Below are 21,029 nucleotides of genomic sequence, written 5' to 3' on the forward strand. Positions count from 1 at the left end.
CTTTTACACTCAATAGAGTAATACTAGCACAAATAGCAGATGAAATATTTTGCATTAGAGACTGTATACCAAGGATGAGTCTCAAGGTGACATCTAAACACTTTAGAGTCAGCTCTTTTAATTATAGATAACATCAATCTTACCTGAACTAGTTTAAACAAAAGGAGGGATTTTAGCCCTGGTTGGTGTAGCTCAGTGGATTGAGCTTGGGTCTGTAAACTGAAGGATTGTGGTTTGATTCCCAGTCAGGGCACATGCCTGGATTGCAGGCCAATTCCCAGCAGGGAACACATGAGAGGCAACCATACACTGATATTTCTCTCCCTCTCTCCTTCTCTTCCCCTCTAAAGATAAATAAATCTTTTTTAAAAAAGATTTAAACTTAAAAAAATTTTTTTAAAACAGGGATTTTATACAAGGAAACTGGGACTGAGTCTGAGATGGTAATGTGGCAGGGCCTTAGAAATCACTAAAATGGGACTTGATTGTATCTTGTCTTTGATGGATCTATTTTTCATTGTGTATCACATGGTGATGGAATGGCTGTTTATAAATCGTGCACCCTTCAACTTCAGCCTTTCAAAGACTGAGGTGCTCAGTAGTCCCAGTACAGAACTCCTCTGGGAGGGGAATGACTGGCGGGGCTGGGGCCAGTTGCCTGCTCTGATACACCTGACCACAAACATGGCCAGGGCAATGGAGCCAGAGCAAGGGCCCAGCCCGTCTGTGGAGCTAGATGGATTGGGAGACCACCAGTTGTCAGAAAGAAAGGGAATGAATGCGAGAGAGACCTAATGAAAGCTGTGCTCATGAACTCTTTATAAAACTAAACTTCAATGAATAGTAATTGAAGATATATTGAAGAATAATGGAGCTTGAAAAGTTTTGGGTAAGGACTATTAAAATGACCTGAGGCAAAGACTTCTTAATAAAATTTTAAAATTCTGACTGTTGAGTACTGTATGAAAAGTTGAGAGCCAAGAGAGGAATTGCCTGAAATTCTTAAAATTATAAGCAATAAATTCATTGACTGATATCTGGAATGATGTGAATTAAGGGATAGATTTTTAAATGTCTTAACACTGTTATTTAGTGTAGAAAATAGAAAATTACACATCAAACAGCAATAAATTAACATATTTACTTTGGGAGATTTGTAAGTATATTATGGGTATATATATATGGGTATAGGGGTATATGGGTAATATATGGGTATACCCATATACTTAATATATGGGTATATTATGGGTATATACCCATATACTTCTTAATACATGGGTGTATACATATTTTATAAATATAGTATCAGACAAATTGATGTATTATGGTTACATGAGGGAGACATTTAGAGGAAATTAATGTGTAATCTTAATCTTTGAAGTCATGGAGGAAATGACTTTCCCATCAAGCATTAGCAATGATGATAATCATTAAAATGTATGTAGTACCACTGTGTGTCAGGCACTGTGCTAGGCATTTTTATATCTGTTATCGCATTTAACCTCTTCCAAACCATGGGTGCTCACAATTTGTTAAATTGAGTGTTCTAAGATGTTTTCCAGGGGAATTATTAACACTGTGCTTTTCCTTTCAGAGATGTGGTATTGGATCTTTCTCTGGGCTCTCTTCTCCTCTCTGTTTGTCCATGGTGCTGCAGGAGTGTTGATGTTTGTGATGCTGCAGAGGCATAGGCAGGGGAGAGTAATCTCTGTCATTGCAGTCAGCATTGGATTTCTGGCTTCTGTAACTGGAGCAATGATTACTAGTAAGTTGATTTTGTTTTGTTTAAGGGCAGAATTTTATATGTACTTATGGTTTTGGTAATGTTATTCTTATCGTAACTGTAATGTGTCATCTTTTCAGCACTAATCGCACTTCTCCTAGAAGGTAAAGATCAGCTTATTTATTCATTGAAATGGTTTTTGTACTTCTATGCAAAGACTCATGTTTTGTGGGAAATGCAAAAACTCCTGAGAGTTGATGGGGGCAAAGCATTTCATGGGAAAAATTATCTTATAATGTGTGTGGTTTCTGCTTTAAAGGAGCTCACTATCTCGTAAGGAAGAAAGATAGGCACACGAATATGATGGTGACAACTGTCCTTAAAAAGCATGAAAGTACAGCCCTTTGGTCATTGATGTCATCTGCCTATAACTACAAAATGAAATTGCCTTTCCTTCTTGTATACCAGGTTATGACACAACTCTCCCTAGTCCTCCTAGAAACTCCTCACTTTAGATGTCCTCTAGCTGTTGGCAAGGTTTCTCCTGTGCTGCCTCATGTGTATTTCATGGCAGGCCTCAGGTTCATTCCCCCTGGCCCTCTCCTCTTAACACTGTCTGTAGGCTCCAACTCTGGCCTTAGGTTCAAAACATAGTTCTGGTTTCTGCTGTGCTAGTGGAGCCAGAACTTCTCGATGCACCTTGAGACTGGAGGGTGCCACTGCTGCTTCCTTAATGTGGTCCTGCCGGAAACTGGCTACTTGTCCGTGCTGGCTGGTTCTGTCAGTGCCACTGGGTAACAGAGGCTTATGTTGGCCTTTGCTCCTGGCCTGCTTCCAAATGTCTGGGACAGTCCACTGCCTCCACTGGGTCTGTTTTCAGACTCTCCAAAAAGGACTTTTTACTTTCTAGTTGGCTCTGAGACCCAGAGATCAGAGGGGGTCCTTTTCTTCTACAGCTCTGAGGCCCCTCCTCTGTGTCCCACACTCACTGTTTCCCAGAGTGGTGGGCATGCCTTGTCTTGAGAGGAAGGCCCTATTCCCATGTCTCTGGGTATGTCCATGGCACTAATAAGACAATCGTAAAAAGGTTGTGGGAAGTAGCCTGTTGTTTCCCTTCATCATTTACTATTATTTAGTTTGTGTGTGTGTGTGTGTGTTATCTGGTATTAGCTTTTTGTTGTTGCTGCATTCAACCTGTAGCTTTATCATATGGTTCCTCATGCATTTTGCCATAGATAAGTTTAAAACAACTGCCCAGGTGTAGTGAAGCATAGCATATGCATAGTGAAAGAGTAGGAGATTCAGCTGGAAAGACAGAATGGAGCCAAATCCTAGTGGATCTTGGAAAGCCAGCCTGAAAGTGCTACAGGCTGTGGAAAAAATAGATATTTTTGAATGGGATTGGCAGGGGGCAAAGCAGTTCAATGGGAAAATGTGTTTTATAGCTGAATATAGAATATATGTGAGGAACCAAGAGAAAACTCTGGAAGAGCAGGGACCTTATCTATTTTCATCACTGCTACATCCCCAAAATAAAACACTGCTTGGAATATAAGAGATACTCAGAAAGTACTGGTTGGATGGACAGATGTAGTGAGGGAGGAAGAGCAGAGGAAAGGAAGAAAGAAAGGATAGAGAAGAGGGGAAGCAAAAGGGGAGGAAGAGGAATTAAGAGGCAATAACTATAATTTAACCATGAGGCTGGGATATGAACTAGAGTGGTGGCAGTGGATTGGAAGAGGACTTAATTTTAGGACTGTGGCCAGGGGGAAAAATCCAAATTAGTGATTACTTACTTACTTTGGTGGCATGCAGAGAGACATGAAGGGGACTGCCAGTGGTTTTGATGGGGCTGCTGTGGTGGTCGTGGGACAGTGAGCCAGGGAGGGAAGGAGGGACAGCTTGTTTGTGAGTCATAAGTAGCATGTGTATTTATTGGTACAATTTTTAAAACATTTTGAAGAAATGTCATTCTACTTCATTTATTTCAGCGATGTATGTATACTACCTACTTTCAATTCAGTCAAGAATAAAATAAGCCAATGATTTTAGAAACTGTAATGTTATATTTTAAAATTCTTGAAAATATAAGTCTGACACAATTTTAAGTAAATAGTATGTATCCAGGTTAATAGTAAAACATTTAAATTTATTCTGGCTAATTTCTGACCTGCAAACACTTGAATTAAGAAAACTAACAAATGTAAATATTTAACAACATTTTCTTAATGTAATTTGTGAGTGTCAGAGCACTCATAGCTTTTTATTCAGTGCAGCAAATGATTCTCGTGTATCTTTGTTGAATAAGATAGAATATCGATACATGTGTATTATACACGATCTGGCACAAATGATGTCCCATTTTTATTACAGAACCATAAGCATGTAATTCTGTAACATAACAATATCACATTCAAGCACAGCATATGACATTTTAGGTGAAATGTTCAAATTAAAACTATAAATTATTACACACATATTGTTACCCTACCAACCACACTCAAGCAGGTGTCACTTCTGCTGGACTCTGTACTTAGCTGTTTCTTAGAATTTTTCCAGAATAGAGTGGTTTTCCCATTTTTGTTAGTATAGATAATTAGTACCACCAATAGGAGAAAATGGGTTTTTCTGCAATGCCATCATGACATTTTACAAGGTGGGTCAAAAGTAGGTTTGCAGTTCGCATGGAAAATAATACAGTAATTAATAAATAATGATACAAGAATAGACTCTGTTTCACATAATCACAACTATGAAGCTACTTTTGCCCCATGCTGTATATCTGTCTAATTTTGATGAGGCATAAAATGACATCTTGTTGTTGGTTTAGTTTGCATTTCTCTGATTACTGAATTAATTAGAACATTTCTTTCTATACTTATTATATATTTAGATTTCCTTTTTTGCAAATTGCATCTTTAAGTATTTGCCTACTTTTCTTTTTTGGTTCTGTTTCCTTTTTATTAAATTACAGGTATTCTTCAATGTTAGATATGTTGTTCTCTTATTGGTTTTGGACTCTGCCAAAACTTCCAGTCTTTTACCAGTCACCTGTATCCATGATGTTATTTACTGGGCAGAAATCCTTAATTTCTTCACAATCAGCTAAAAGATTTTTTGCCTTTTGGTTTATAATTTAGAGTTTTGTTTAATAATTTTCCCCCACAATAAGGTCAAAAGATTTTTTTGATATATTTTTCCAGTAATTTTATAGTTTTACCTTTTATATTAAAGTCTTTACTTCGTTGAGAACATGGGTCAGCAAGTATTTTCTTAAAGGGCCAAATAGTAGATATTTTAAACTTTGCAGGCCAGATGGTCTCTGTCATAGCTATTCAATTTTGCCATTTAGTATGAAACTTGTCACAGACATATGTAAATGAGTAGGCATGGCTTTTTCAAATAAAACTTTACATACAAAAACTGATGTCTGGTATTCAGGTCATAATTTTCTCCCTGGTCTAGAGTCTACCTTTGTATTTGGTATTAGATAGAATTCCAGGTGCCTTTTTTTTCCTCCCATAGAAGAAGTAAATTTTTATCATAGCAGCCACTAAAATACACATTTCTTCATTGATTTTTGGCATCACCTTTTTATGTATTATGTTCTCAAGGTACATATATGTCTTTGAACTCTGTTCTTATTTGTTGATCTTTTTATCTGTTCTTTCAGCAAGACCACATTTTTCCATCCTCATGGTTTTATAATACAGGCAGATCTCATTTTATTACACTTTACTTTATTGCACTCCCCAAATGTTGCATTATTTTACCAATTGAAGGTAAACCCTCCCCCGCAAAAAGATCATGACTTGCTTTATTGCAATATTTGCTCTGTTGCACTAGACTGGAACCAAACCCACAATATCTCTGAGGTATGCCTGTATTTCTTACTTTTTTAACCCTTACCCAAGGGTATGTTTATTGATTTTAGAGAGCGAGGAAGGAAGAGAGACAGAGAGAGAAACATTGACTGGTTGCTTCCCCACTGCCACCCTTCCCCCTCTTACACACCCTGACCAGGGATTGAACCTGCAACCCAGTCAGGTATAGGCCCTGACTGGGAATAGAACCTTCAACCCTTTGATGCACAGGATGATGTTCCAACCGAGCCACCTGGTGAGGGCATGCCTGTATTTTTTAGTATTTGATCGGGCTAGGTCCCTCTCATTTCTGCTCTTTCTCAAAGGTAACGTAGCTGTTCATGGATCTTGATTCTGTCAGGTAAATTTTTTAAAATGGCTGTTGAGTTTCTCAAAAAGTATAACATTGATTTTTATTGAGATTTAATTGAATTTAGAGGTTAATATGAGAATAATGGCATATTAAATACCTAAGAACATGTAGTATATCCCTTTTCAGATCAAATTCTGTGTCTTTTGTTGGAGTTTAAAAATGTTTAAAATGTTTTTCTCCAAAGGACAGCTATATATTTTGATTAAGTTATTCCCTAAACTCATCATGTGGTGGTTGCTGTGCATAGACAATATCTCTTTTGATTATGTTGTTTAGTTTTATCAGTGTAGAGAGATGCTGTTAAGTTTTGTATGTTGAGTTTATGAAAGATTACAAAGCAGAAACACTGGTTATATGCAAAGTTAATAAGATGAATAGATTGCTAATTAAAAATGAAGTAAGAAAAGTAAAATATAAAGCAAAGAAGTATTAAAATAGCATAGTTTTGTAACAGCTATATAATCCTAAATATAAAAAAGAAAAATTAACATAAGAAGAAATAGAAAATATGAGTGGGACAGTAAGTATTTTTAAACAATTAAAATGTTGAAGACTACTTTTCCCAAAAGAACTCCAAGGCCAAATGGGTTTACAGATGATATCTCCCAAATTCCCAAGATAGTTAGTTCCTATTTTATCCAAATTATTGCAGAAAATGGGAAGAGTAAGAGCTGGGGCCATAGCTTACTTACCAGGGTTACAGTTATCTTGTTGCTAGACAAGATAAAGACTACACAAGAACAGAAAAGTGCAGGCTCATTTACCTCATGCATGTTGTTTTAGGTGTGCAAAAATAGCTCAGTATCGGAAATGAGTATCGCTGTGTGCCAATAAAACATTATTTATGGGTGCTAAAAATGGAATTTTATGCAATTTTCATTCATAATGAAATATAGTATTCTTCTTTTGATTTTTCCCAACTCTTTAAAAATGTAAAAAGCATCCATAGCTTTCATGCTGTACAAAACAGGTGGTGGGCCAGATTTGACATTTGGATTATAGTTTGCCAAACCCCTGATCTAATTACACAAACTGGTAGCGATCAACACACTACTAAAACTAAACCTGCTTTCACCTTTATATGTTTTTCTCTCAAGATATACGAAGGGCAAATTGAATCACTTTTTATTGGTGTACCTACTGCAGGCACTTTCCATTGCTGAATATGACATCTTCCATCCACTGGCAATTTTTTTCCTAGTTTCCCTCACAGGTTTATCTTTTTACTCACCTTCAGATCAACTCAGCAGTATTGCTTTCTCCCCTGTATCTTCACTGCACCAGTCTTCTCTAGCCCTCAATACTTTGGGGGTCTTTCCTTATTCCTAATTATCGGAAGTCCCTAACATGTACCATTTATCTCAAGCACTCTGTTTCACTTCTGTCCTCCTCATTCCCACCCAGCTTAGCCTCATAGTTCACCAAGAAAATGATGACCATAATGTTTGTAATTTTTCAGCTGACTGTCATGCAGTAAAATACACTTTAAAGTGAGTGATAAATAAAGCACAAAATATTTGTTAATACATATAAATGTAAAAGATTAATATCCAAAATTATTTTAAAAACCCTATGGATTAAATAAAAAGACAATCCAATTGAAAAATGGGCAAAAGATTTGACAAGCATTTTATAGAAGTAGATATCTTAATGAAATGCAAATTAATCAGAAATAACACCTCTCACCCACCAGATTGACAAAAATTTTTAAAAACAAAAGATAAGAAAATAACAGCAATCTAGCAATAGCCAGAAGGGGGAGGGGACAATGGGGGGAAGGGTTTTCAGGAACTGCTGTAAAGGACACAGGGACAAATCCAAGTGGGAGGGTGGAAGAAAGGGAGGGAGGTGGGTTTGGAGGGGGTGGGGAGAAAATACAGACAACTGTAATTGAACAACAATAAAATTTTAAAAACCCAAAAGATAAGAATATGGATTAGTAACTGGAATATAAATTGGTACAACTACTTTGAAAAACAATTTGGTAAAGTTGAAAATGCCTCTAATGTAGGACTGGGCATTCTGCCTTTACCCATGGGGTGCAGAGAAACTCCTGACTGCATATGTGTGCCGGGTGTCGTGTGCCGGGTGTCATGTACCAGGATGTTTACAGAAGCAGTGTTTGTCATTGTTGAGGACTGGAAACAAGTGTCATTGGCAATAGGCTGGATAAGTAAGTTGTAGTATATCCATACTTGGAATTCTATTCAACAATGAAAGTGCATTAATTATAGCTACACACAACAACATGGATACCTTCAGACATTAATATTGAGCCAAAAATTCTAGGGTAGAGCACCAATGTATATAAAACTTCTTTATTTAAAAAACTAAATAATGTATATTTTATTAATATAAACAGGTGGTAAAACTGAAGACAAGTAAAGGAATGATAAAAAACAAATTCAGAGAGGGAATGGGATACAATTATGGATCTTCAAAGGAAATAGTAACGTTCTTTTCTTCAATTAGATGTTGGATACTTGGGAGGTTTTTTTAAAATAATGTATGTAGATTTTTTAAACTTTCATATCTGCTCAATATTTAATAGCATTGCTCTTGAAGTCACTTACTAGGCACACAAAATTATGACTATTCTTAGATTAAGAATTTCACTGGAACAGTGTTTTCTGACTAGTACTTCTCGGTTGTGAAATGATAGGATGCAATGGGAACTTTTTAAAACCTACTTCTTGTGAGGGAAGTTGTAACTTAAAATTTGGTTTCTAACTGATTATCCACTGGGAGGTAAATGGCAATTGGTTTTATCTTCTGTGTAACACTATTAAATGTTTTCCTTGATTGTGAAAATTCTGCAGTTTTATAATGGTTTTCTTGTTTTAGGTTCTTTTTCCTTCCCTCATCCTTATAGGCTCTATATTTTTGTCCTCTGTTCCTTGAAAGAAAAGTGGGATGTTTAGTAATTGTGTGTGTGTGTGTGTGTTTTTCCTCACACAGCAGGGCCTTCCAAAGCGAAATCCATTTTCTCTTCACTAGAATAGCTAATACTAAATAAAGGAGTTAGCTCATTTGGAAAAGAAGATGACAGGGAGGTAGAAATGTTCTCTTTACTCACTCTTCTACTCCTTGAGGCCCTTCTCGTGTTCCCTTCTCACATTGCACAGGGTGCTTTTCCATGGCTCCTGACCTCCAGTGGAATTCCACGCCTGTGTGGAAGATGCCCCACAGCTGATTTCGTGGGCCCTCCATCTAAGCCAAATGTATTTAAGCCCCAATCCTGAAACTTCAAAGGAATAAAAACAATAAATATAAACATGTCTCTTAATCACATAAAAAACATTTGCCTTTTAACAATTTTTTTCCACAAACATTTGCTGACTACAGTATACCTCTTCCCCAATATTTTAAATCAAGAGTTTAGTGAAGTTTGTCACTATATACAAGTATTTTTGTTTGGAAAATAAGATTGAAAGATATTCTGGCCTTTTAAAATGACAGTATTTTGTAATTGTAGAAAGTTTAGACAAGTTGGTGTGGAAATTAAGTTAAAGTTTTAAAATTAATTTTAATTACATAAATAACACATTGGTTCACCCCTTATTCATGGATCATATGTTCCAAGACCCCCAGTGGATGCCTAAAACTGAGGGTAGTACCAAACTTAAAATATACTATGTTTTTTTTCTATATATACAAACCTTTTTACTAAAGAAAGCACATATCTTCTCTTTGGAGTTTTCAAATTGCAGCATCACGACCCTTGTGTTTGGGGGCCATTATTAAGTAACATGAGGGTTACTCAGACACAGGCATCATGATATCACAGCAATGGGTCTGATCTTCGAGACGGCTATTCTGAGACCGGCCCGATTCCCGTCCCTGGCGGGATGGCGTAAGATCTCATCAGAAGGGCATGCGATTGAAAACCTATGAATGGTTCGTTTCTGGAATTTTCAACTTAATATTTTCTCACCACAGTTGGCTGCCGGTAACTGAAATCACAGAAACTGAAGCTGCAGATGAAGGATTTATCTATATATTGTATATAACTCTTGATGTTAAATTTAAAACGTGGGTAAGGCCAGGGGTCTCTTTTGACCAGCACTCCTGAACCAGTGCTCTTCTCAGATGTAATCCTATTTCCAGTTTGGTTACGTGTCCCCAGTCTTTTGCTTCTACATTTTATTCATACACACATACATATATGTGTATCACGCATGTACTGGTAGAGAATATATGTTTTATGTTTTATCTATTGTATAATGATTTTTTGTCAGTTCATGTATATCTATATATTTTTTATGGATAATGGGGTTTTTGCTTTTTTGTTTCTTCTGCTGTTACAGAAAATGCTGCATTGGTTGTTACATGTGTGTGCATATGTGGTGTGTGTATTCTGGATACCGATCATCAGTTTGTTATACATATAGCAAGTATTTTTCTAGTCTCTTAATTCACATCTGGTTATGGTTTATGTTGGTTTTTTTTATGTGCGATCTTAAACTGACCTCCTAGGATCATAAACATAGTCTCTTATATTTTAAAGTTTACATTTGTAGTTTTGTTTTTAACATTTAGTTCTTTAATCCATCTGAAACTTATTTTTGGGAATGGTGTGAAGTAGGGACCTAAATTTACTTCTTCCCGGTTGTTCTAACACCGCTTACTGAATGGTGAGTCACTGACAGGAAAAGTACCGTTTACTACCACGATGACTGCTAATCAAAATGGGAGTGCATACCAGGACCAGACATTATTCTACATACTTTCTGAGAACTATCTCTTAATCTTCACACCCAATTGCACAGTTGAGGAAGTGATGCACAAAGAGATTGATTAAGTGACTGCCTTGAATAACACAGCTGCTGGGTGGTGGGACTTGGATAATGTAATAATCCAAGTATAACTTAAATAATGTAATATTTGTAAAGTTCCTATCAAGACACATAGTATGCAGTAAATATACATTTAATTTCCTTCTTAAAACATGCATATGAAAGCCCTTGGTTTAGATTTATAATTTGCTTTTCCCATATATACAGACTGGCACAACTAATTGCTCCTTTTTTATTACAAAATATTTTATTATAATATAAGCATGTAATTTTTAACATATACATCACATGATATTTTAGGTGACATGTTCACATTAAAACTATAAATTATTATACCCTTATTATTACCCTACCAACCACTCTCAAGCAATTCTTACTTCTGCTAATAGATGAATACAATAATTTTTATTTGGGATATTTTAAATGAACTAAAGAATTTCTTAGCTAGATGCTATAAATAGATTTCTCTGCCAGATAATTGTAAATCCAGTGTCTTCAAATAACTTATCTCTCTTCTTATTTCTACAGTTGACTATTGTAGGCGATGTAGACAGTTTGTTCTAGAAAAAAGGTATTAAGGCCCTCTCAATCTGTGAGATGGCATACTACAATATAAATGTTTCTTCCATTATGATTTCTGAATGTCGAAATTTGAAGATGATAAAAAGGAAGTTGAGAGAGGTTCAATTGCTAGCCAAAGGAATTATGTATAATACATACAAGAGCTGGAATTCCAGTCCAGGTTAGCCTGGCCACAAATCCCCTAATTATCCTATCATTGCATATTTACACTAAGTTTAAAATCAGCCACTTCGATGCCACATCATTACATATGCTATGTTAATAAGGTGAAGTGCTGAGTCAGGTGGGCTCTGACTCCTTATAACTGATCCCCTCAGTTTTGGAAGTACACCTTATCTAAACACTTTTTCCTAAAATGCATCAAGTTCATCTTCCATTTTTATTAGATGTCACCATAGTGGTCTCCAAGTAGCCCTACAGCCCCATGGTTTATTAAAGAGCTTAATAAAAAACTTTATATGATAGATTGTGAAGTGAATTTGTCAAATACTGTTATTTTATATGACATTTAATAATTTACTGAAAGATATAAAGTGATATTAAAATTTTCTCTAATCATTTAGAAGTTACATTATTAGATTGTGTAGTTTTTGTATTATCATTTATAATTATCAATATATTGTGTTATATACATGTATTTATAAAGTGCTGATGAATCATGGCTAATTCAATGCCCAGGAGAGAGATTATATACAATAATGAGTCATTTATTTCTTATGAACATAATTGGTGTCAAGCAAGCAACATGTAGCATAAATATGTATTTTGTGGTTGAATAGAAAAGCATGTTTTTCACTTGGTCTTAGCCAAAAGGCCAAGAAGCAGAAAAACATGTTTATCAATTATGTAAGTGTAGTATGGTTAAGTGTAACTTTTACCAATCAAATGGAAACCCTCTCAGAGAAAATTTATAAAATGAGAATGATCAGTGACTAACTCTGTTTTCATAAAATGAAGAGAGATCTTAAGTTAAAACCCTGCGGTGCGCTGTGAAGTGAGCGACTGTGTTGTTCCGTTTCTCTGCCCGTGTCTCATGCAGGTGCGGCAGTAGCAGGCATTTACAGAGTGGCAGGGAAGAACATGGCCCCCTTGGAAGCGCTGGTGTGGGGTGTTGGACAGACGGTACTGACATTGATCATCTCCTTTTCAAGGATCCTCGCCACGCTTTGAGGTTTCTGTAGAAATGACTTACTTCACATAAAGAAACAGATGTACAGATTCTCTGAGAATGGCACTGTTAGCAAGTGGAAATGAAATCAGAGAAGAATCTTGGAAGGAGCAGGTCGGAAAGTAAGGCCTTGAGCTGTGTGGAAAGATTGCCCTCTGGTGTTCAAGTGATTGCACTACCGCACTGCACCTTACGTGCCTCCATCCCAGGCAAGGCGAATTACACTGAGAAGCTACAAGAAAAAGCACCTTGTTTAGCTGCCAATCAGGTTAACATTGGTGTTGAATCATCATTTTTAACAGTGTTGTGTTTAAGTTACAGGGACATTTTGAAGAATTGATGTATGTGCCAAACTCTTTTTTTATACATTGATCGTGTGACAATTTGCAAGTGTAGATGTAGATGAGTGCTGTGAACATGTTTGACATGAATTCAGGTAATATAGTGAGATTTTTGTTCTGTAATCTAAGTCCTGTATGAGTGCTGAATACTGAATCATTTACTATGAGATAAATTATTTGATTTTCATTGTTGAACGTTTCTGGGATTTAGGGCTTAATATGTTTAGGCATTATTGTTATTTAATTTATGTGGAAAATAACACTTAATGGAAAACTAGCTGAACTCTTTTAAGGACTCACAGTAGATTTATAGGGTGCATCCTTTTCACTCACTTAAATAACAGTCTTTTAATAGTTTCCCTCATATATAAATGTTCTGTTGATATAAATTTAAAACCTTTATGGGTAACATATACTGATTGTGCTTGTGCGTCATAAAAATATAATTTGAAAATTTCTTATAAATTTTGTTAGAAGTCTGAAATGCATGTTTTTGACCCTTCTAAAGAAAGTTTTTGCCTTGTATTTCGTGGAGAAAACATCTTTATAATTAGTATCTCAGTGGGATTATATTACTTGTTGCATATGTCTTGATTTTTGACAAAATGTAAACAATCTTTCATTCTGGAGTATTAACTGTATTTAAGAGTGGCCTAAATTAGGCTGTGAAAACACAAAGCCTCATTTGTAGATAAGTAACAGTAAGTTATATAGGAAGATTAATAAACCATCTTACTTTGGATATGTGGTAACACACCTTCACTAAGAATTGGAGAATTTAGTAAATAATTTGAAAATTTGGCAGTTATTCTCAGTGTATCAAACAGTACTGAAATATATTTGAATATTTCATTTTAGTTGTTCTCGATTTATGCTGTTATTTAAATATATTAGAATGTCATGACATTTGTTAGAAACGAAAAAGCCCTTAGTATAAAATATTTTAAGAAGTTTTGGCAACCTATCCTTTTTTTTAAGAGTACAGGAAGTAAGGAAAAGAGAACCTGGTTTAACTTCTACTGACTTTTTTTAGTACCAAGTACAATTAAAATCTTCTAACTCAAAGGAGTAGCCGTTGCAGAGAATATGAGTTAAGGACAATCCAAAAAAATAATCTGCACACTCTAGCCTTGCTGTTTTATAACCTGATATGGTAAAAAGTAGATTTCTATTGGGTCCCATTCAAATTTAAGGCCTTTGTTACCCACACCACTTTTTTCTTTACCAAATAAAACAAACAAACAAAAAAACCAGAAAAACCAACAACTTAACAGTGAAGAATTGCTGGGGGCAGAGGGGAGGTACTTTCATCAGTAGGGAAGCTAATTTGGGGGATTTTCTAATGCTGTGACTTAGAAATTTGGTTAAAAAAACAATTAGCAGCTATGCATTCATAGAGATCTTTGATCTTAAAACTGATTTTAAATTATGTACAACCCTGAAATTACTTTCATGTGTTCTTTATATTTTTGATGTTTTCCAAACTAAATTTAGGCATACATTTTCCAAATCAATTTTATTTCTCCTTTTCTGTTAGACTTGAATTCAGTGTTCTTTTTTTACTTTGGCTATTCTGTCAATAATTTAAAGTGTTTGTGTTCTTTGAGAGGAATTGCCAATAACATATTGGAGATGTACAAGATGAATATTTAACATATGGTTATGTTATGATTTAAGAAAGTTGTCTTGGTGAGGTAACGTGGAGCATGTGGTTCAGAATCCAGAATCAGCCAGAAAATAACTTGGGCACGTAAACGTACGAATGCACGGACCAAAGAGACTTAAACTCCTGTTTTTACTCTAAAATGGAAATATAATCGGATGGTTAGTAGTTAATTTGTAGAATGTCCTAATCTCATTATCAAGTTGCTTTACATGATGAGTTGTGTGTGTATGTGTATTTTTAACCTGCGGGGGTGATTTTTTGGTTTCTTTGCTGTTTGCAGCTATTTCCATTGGGATTTTGTGTAACTATCACTTTTGATGTTTTGAAAAACAGTTGAATAGTGTGAATTGAAGGCATTATCTTAATAGCTATTTCTATGCTGAGATTTTTTTAAGTTAGTGGTTTTCTTATAGAGACCTGAGCGTTTAATGATATATATTTACACACACATAAATCATTATATACGTATATATAAAGCTGCTATGCGAATACAGTTGAATTGGAAAGCTTTTGTTTGGTGAACATGTTCATGTTCTAATGAAGAATTTGTTCAGTTGAATGATCTCTTAAATAGGTATGAGGATGTTTGAGATTTTTTAATTTGGGAAGTTAGTAGTGTGGGAGACACTTGTTTTTGATATGACAAAAACCCTTATTGATGTATTTGTGTTACATCTTAAAAATGTGTCTGATTTTTTGTGTGTGATAAATGCAGGAAGGACAGGGGAAATCCTCTGTAGTTTACACTTCTTTATTTTCAAATAATGTTTAGTAAAATATTGGTGATAGTGAAATCAATTCCCCAAAGAAGAGACTCCTATATGCCCAAACTAATTATTTTTTAACATACTGGTTAGAAATAACTATAGACCAGAGTTTAGTCAGGGGGCCTTATCTAACCACAAATGATGCTTAAAACCTTTAAATGAAGAAGGTGCAAGTAATCGCCCCCATGGGATGATTCCCTTGGCTGTCTAGAATAAGGAAAGTCCTAAGTGATGGCTGTATTCAGTGCTTGCAGCTTCATTATTCTTATTTTATATCTTAATGTTTACCAAACAGTGTTACAGTTTGTTACCCAATGTACTGTCTTAGTATTTGCGGCATTTAGTATATCCACTGCCCTAAAAAGTGTCAGGATTTCATTTGGACTTTAAGTGAGAAATAAAGAAATGAGCTGCCTTGTATATCATGTATCTGTGACATAATGAACAGGGGTAATTTAAAATCGAAGAACATACTGGAAAAGTCTCTTGAGTACTTGAATTAAGATGAAGAGTGTGGGGTTGACAAGTTAATATGCACAAGCTGACACAGACCGACAAATTCAATTTTGAAAATACTTTCAATCTACTAAGTACAAAGGGCGATACTGAGCGTTTTCTATAGCAAGTACAAGGATGGCTAAGAAAGGATTTTGGCCCTGAGTTCACCAAGAGCCAGCAAGGTGGTTTCAAATCCTGAAAAGATTGGGACATTTTGCTTCCTAATTCTACTTAAGAGTTCAAGTCCTTTCCCCCTGAATTCTGGTATTCCCAATCCACCCACCAAATGGAGTTTCAGTAATGGGGAGCGTGTTGCTGTGGCAATGTGAGGAGAACACTAGAATCGAAACCAAAGATGCAAATTTGAATCCAGGCCCTGTTACTTGTTGACTTTTGTTTGTGAATGGCACACTAGTGAATGTTTGACAGTAAGTAACTGATAGTCAGTAGAAATTTTTTTAATTACATTTTGCAATAGTAATTAAATGTTTTGAAAAATTCATCTATTTTCTTTTATTTCTACACTTTCCCTATATATATTTTAAGAAGGAAAAATTAAAATTATTTCCCTTATAATCTTGCTTCCTTTACCTCCTCTTTATTTTTCAAATCAGCAAGTGCTTTTATCTAAGAGCATTTTTAGGAGTTGGTGGTGGTGGAAATAGCCAGAGCAAGCAGGATGAAATGACAGGTTAAAGTAGTGAAAGGGAAGAGGCAGCCAGTATTTACTCTTTTATCTTACCCTGCTTCTTCCTTTGGATTCATTCAGCGAACATTCACTGAATCTCTACTACTTGCAGCCTACTGCCTTGTTTAAGGGATGGAGAAGTGTCTCCTCTGCTGTTCACCCCCTCGCGCATCCTGGGCGTAGTGTACATTCTGCACGGAAAGGGAGCTGGGCTTCAGTGTCTGCTGAGTCCTTCACTCTGTGGCCCACGGTGCTTAAGATCTGGTTGTTGTTTGTTTCCTTGTATTTTTGCACTTAAAAATACTGTTATTTTTCATTTATGTCCTTTTTGTGATTCAACAAGTAACTATTGCAATTTTTTTCTCTCAGAAAACTTTAATGGGAATCTCTCCAAGGAGTCGTTACTTGTTTGTAAGGTGTGGAGAGTGGAAAGTCACTGATGGAACTCTAGTGGGCCTAGATTGCAGAGAAGTTTGGCAACACTTGAGTAGCTGGGTAGATTTTGTTCTTTCTTTTAATAATCAGAGTACGAATCTCACTGATTAAAATTGACTAGTCATCAGCGTGGTCTCATAATTTCTCTTAACTCACAGGTGGCAAACACAAGGCCCATGGGCCGAATCCAGCCCTGCACCTTGTTTTATCTGGCTGGCACCTTGTTTCTACCCGGTGGCAGTGCCAAGCTCCCACTTAACTGTTAAGGAGTAGTCACATTTATACAGTCCTAAAATTACATTCAGCCCTTAGTGGGCAACAGCGAGGCTGATGTGGCCCCTGGTGAAAATGAGTCTGACACCCTTGCTAACTGTTGGTACTTTTCATAACATCTGAGGGGTAAACTCTCCAGGATAAAAAGGACATTATTTGATTAAAAGTGATAAAAATTTTCAAAAGTGGTAGTATTTTGTAGCAGAGGGAAGCTTAAAGATGGGGATGCACGTTGGAGGGTAACACACGAAACACAGGTGTCCCTGAGGAAGTGCCCCGCATTATGTGGGCAGTTTCCCCCCTCGCATGAAGGATACAAACCACATCATATGAGTATGCGGACTGTGTGAGTCCAAAGTGCTGTTTCTTTCTCTGAGCCAACTTTCCACAAAGCATTTTGAAATCATTATTCCTTCTTTTCTGTGTGTGGTGGTGGTAGGTTTGCCCTTCTAAGTTAAGGATCGCTGTTCAGTGTAGGCAATACAATGTTTTTGAGCATAGTGCTGAATCAGTTATCTAAAAATGCATCCCAATTTGTTTGGAGGAAGTAGTGCTTAACATATACAGTATTTTCAGTAAATGTGGAAATGTATCAGTTAATACTTTATTAAGTTACTGGACACACCCAGATTTCTGACTGAACTGAACTGTAAACTCTAACCATCTCGTCCCTGCATTTAGAAGACTCATTTGCACATGTTTTGCATTCATTGCACATACATTGAAGTCATTTTTAATAACCTTTTCTTGATTTTAAGAACTACTTTAGCGATTTCTTAAAAATCGCCCTCCCCTTTCCATACATATGTCATATGTTATGGTTTAAATGTATGTACAACTTGTTCATAGAGTCAGAAGGGCTGGTTTTGAAGAGAATGTGCTTAACGCCTTATGGTTATGCAGCTATAACCTTACTGAAAAATAGATACTATAGGCAAGTGAAGAGAGCATGAACCTCCTACATAGTTTTTTAGACCCCATACTGCACCCATCCATAGGTAGCCCCCTCTGCTGGAAACACGACTGCCCCCCTTCGGAGGGTGCACTGAGATACGTAGCCGAAACTGGAAAGTGGGGTAGCGTAAACATACAGAAAGAGGAACTGTAATGCATAGTTACTATAAGAGTAACCCTGTTCTCCTAAATATCTTATGCACTGGCAATTTCTAAGGAGCATTACTTTTTTAGAGCCCTGTATAAGTGAATGGTAACTCGATGGTATTACAAATGAGAAAGGTTTCCTTTGTTTTCAAGTTAGTGTGTTTGCACATCCTTGCTAAGTATCTCTGGAAAGGAACATTTTAAAGTTTTCTCCACAGAAAGCAAAATAGAAGCACCTGTTTAAAAAGTAAACCATAAAAATTGTTCACTTCCAATAATGGGTGAGTTGGTAGTCTAAGTATTGATACTTTCTTAGTATTTGTGATATCGGATACATTTATGATGGAGGAATCTTAAAAAATTTTGGTGCTCTGCACACACCTGAGCCCTGCACATTTAGATGAACATGTGAAATCCTCAGTGTTTTTCCACAATAGCCACACAACTTGATAAAACTCTACCATAAAGTGTTAACTCCTGACTCCAGCCATTCTGTGATGAGGGAATCAATTTTATTTTGAAGTTAACCAACTAAAATGTATTGGTTTAAATAGCAAAAAATATACTTCACCTGATAGAAATTCAAAGAGTTACTTTCAAACTGTGTTAACTCTCAGACCACTGATGAATCATTTAGTAACCTGTTTTTAAAAACTTAATGATGTCTCAGTACCTCGGAAGTTAAGATATTTTTCCAAAGTGAACCTGGTAAGATTCAGGATTGGCCTGTTAATGAGGATTCAGAGTTAAGGAACTGTGCAAGTGAAATAACTTCTTATGGTTTAATAAAGATCAGTTACTTTGCCATTGGCAATGACAGATGACAACTACTTTCATGTGGTGTTTGTCTTCTTTTCTCTGTTTTTTAAGCAATTTTGAAATGGGGAAAATGAAATCTAAACAATTAAAAGTGGGATTTTAAAATTTAATTTTGTTGTGAACTAGAGAAGCTAGTAAAAACAGCATTAGTTTTGTATTGTAGTAAAAGGGCAGACACTTTATGTAACCTTTAGAGATATGTTTACCATCAGGGACTTATTTTTGCTATCAAACTACTTAATGTACTGTGAAGCTTAGCGACCGGAGGGGTAAGTGTCGGCGGGTCTGCGTGCAGCCGCGGAGGTGGGTGTGGCCACGGCCCACGGTAGGTGAGCACAGCTTCCCTTCTGTTAAGACTATAAACTACACTGTATGAAAATATGTACTGCATGTTTACATAATACAGTTTAATTTTGAAGGTTTATTTTTTAAAAACTATGTTTATGTATAATACCTAACAAGCTGTAAATATTGTATATACTATTGATTTTTAATTTTATATAAGCAATTTTTTAATTTCCCAATTCATGTACAAATCTCATTGTATATATAGCATAATTTCCTGGATAACTCAGATTTTGCAGTGAATTTTAATTATTTTAACTGTGGTAAGCATCAGGTTAGCCTTAGAGATGTTAATCTTTGTTTTAAATTATTTTTACCACTCATCTTTTCAAAGGGCAGCAATAAACATATGCAGGTCACTTTTGATTATAAAAAGTTGGTCTGTAAAGACAAGCTCTAGGTTCCAATTCATTGCTTAAAAAAAGATGCACAATTACTATCATCCACTGTCTAATCAACAGGACCATTTCTGAGGTCCGTAGGTGGTGTCCTCGTAACATACAGGGTGATTCTGCTGATACATACACAACTGTTAAGAGTGAATCCAGCACTTAAATGTCATAACACAGAATTTAACAGATTAAAATTTGTAATATACAGTATTTTAATAAAGTTTCTGTATTCAATTTCATGCGCTTATGTATAAATAAACCGGTCTTTAAAAGTTTTATGGGCTGTTTGATTCTCGATGACATACCTTTTCAATTCATTCTTTGTGAACTGAAATGCTTTCTCTCGCCCTTTCATCAGTTTCTTTGGGGCAGTTTTGCATGCAGGTTTTGGAGGTGGTGCTGAAAGGTAACTATGAAATCTGAAAGGCAAACTTGGTTTGGTTATAGTTGAACTTGGTCTCAGACCAGTCCTAGGCAACATAAGCATCTACTTCTAAGGGTTCTTGTTTTGAAAAGCAGACTATTGCTTTTATAATAAATGACCACCATTTATTGAGTGCTTGTTATGTTACACACTTCACATGTGTTCTCTAGTACCGTAATAGTGCTTCAAGTTAAGTGTTTTATCCTACTTTACAGATGAAGAATTTTAGGGTCACAGAAGGTGAAAAACTTCTCAAGGTCACGTAGCTAATAATTCTAAATCAGGGTTTTCTTACTCTTACTTGTGCTCTCCCCACCCCCACTGTGCTGTGCTGGTTTCTACAGGGCATTCTGGGAGATCTCACCTGCAACAGGATAAGAACTCATTATTGAAAATCAAAAGAAATTATTGGGGTTTGAAAAATCACCTCTGGATTTGTGTTTTCAGATTTTGGATTTGTGTTTTCAGATTTATGCACATTTTAAATATTTACTAGGGATTTCTAAGGAATGGTACTAGGTATCCAACTAGGCTTTACCATGCTGTCTGAGAAAAGGGGGCAGACAGGACAAGCCACTCGAAGTGTTTCAGCTGTGCTGGGGTAAAGACTAGCTTAGCTTAAAAACCTGGGTAAACAAAAGGGAAGTAAATGTGTTTTCCCATACAGGGTCCAGCACAAATAACGCCCCTTTTTAATTACAAAATCTTTTACTACAAAATCATAAGCATGTAATTCTGTGACAGAGCAATATTACACTCAAGCACACCATGTGAC

General features: G+C 35.9%; 1 protein-coding gene and 1 long non-coding RNA gene across 2 annotated transcripts in view; one reads left to right on the forward strand and one right to left on the reverse strand.

Annotated features, from left to right (window-relative positions):
- The window catches only part of TMEM170B (transmembrane protein 170B), a 41,703-nt gene extending 21,530 nt beyond the window's left edge, over nucleotides 1-20,173 (forward strand). Inside the window, exons 2-3 of the mRNA XM_037152886.2 lie at nucleotides 1,595-1,765; nucleotides 12,377-20,173. Coding sequence (XP_037008781.2) covers nucleotides 1,595-1,765; nucleotides 12,377-12,507 — 302 coding nt within the window. The 3' untranslated portion in view covers nucleotides 12,508-20,173. The remainder of the gene's footprint in view (nucleotides 1-1,594; nucleotides 1,766-12,376) is intronic.
- The window catches only part of LOC128627885 (uncharacterized), a 30,354-nt gene that overhangs the window by 6,848 nt on the left and 2,477 nt on the right, over nucleotides 1-21,029 (reverse strand). Inside the window, exons 2-3 of the long non-coding RNA XR_008392183.1 lie at nucleotides 20,136-20,249; nucleotides 9,036-9,203 (exon numbers count right to left, since the gene is read on the reverse strand). This is a non-coding gene — a long non-coding RNA (uncharacterized LOC128627885). The remainder of the gene's footprint in view (nucleotides 1-9,035; nucleotides 9,204-20,135; nucleotides 20,250-21,029) is intronic.

This window comes from Artibeus jamaicensis, unplaced genomic scaffold (genome assembly GCF_021234435.1).
Source record: "Artibeus jamaicensis isolate MK-2021 breed Jamaican fruit bat unplaced genomic scaffold, CSHL_Jam_final contig_482, whole genome shotgun sequence".
NCBI classification, from domain to species: Eukaryota; Metazoa; Chordata; class Mammalia; order Chiroptera; family Phyllostomidae; genus Artibeus; species Artibeus jamaicensis.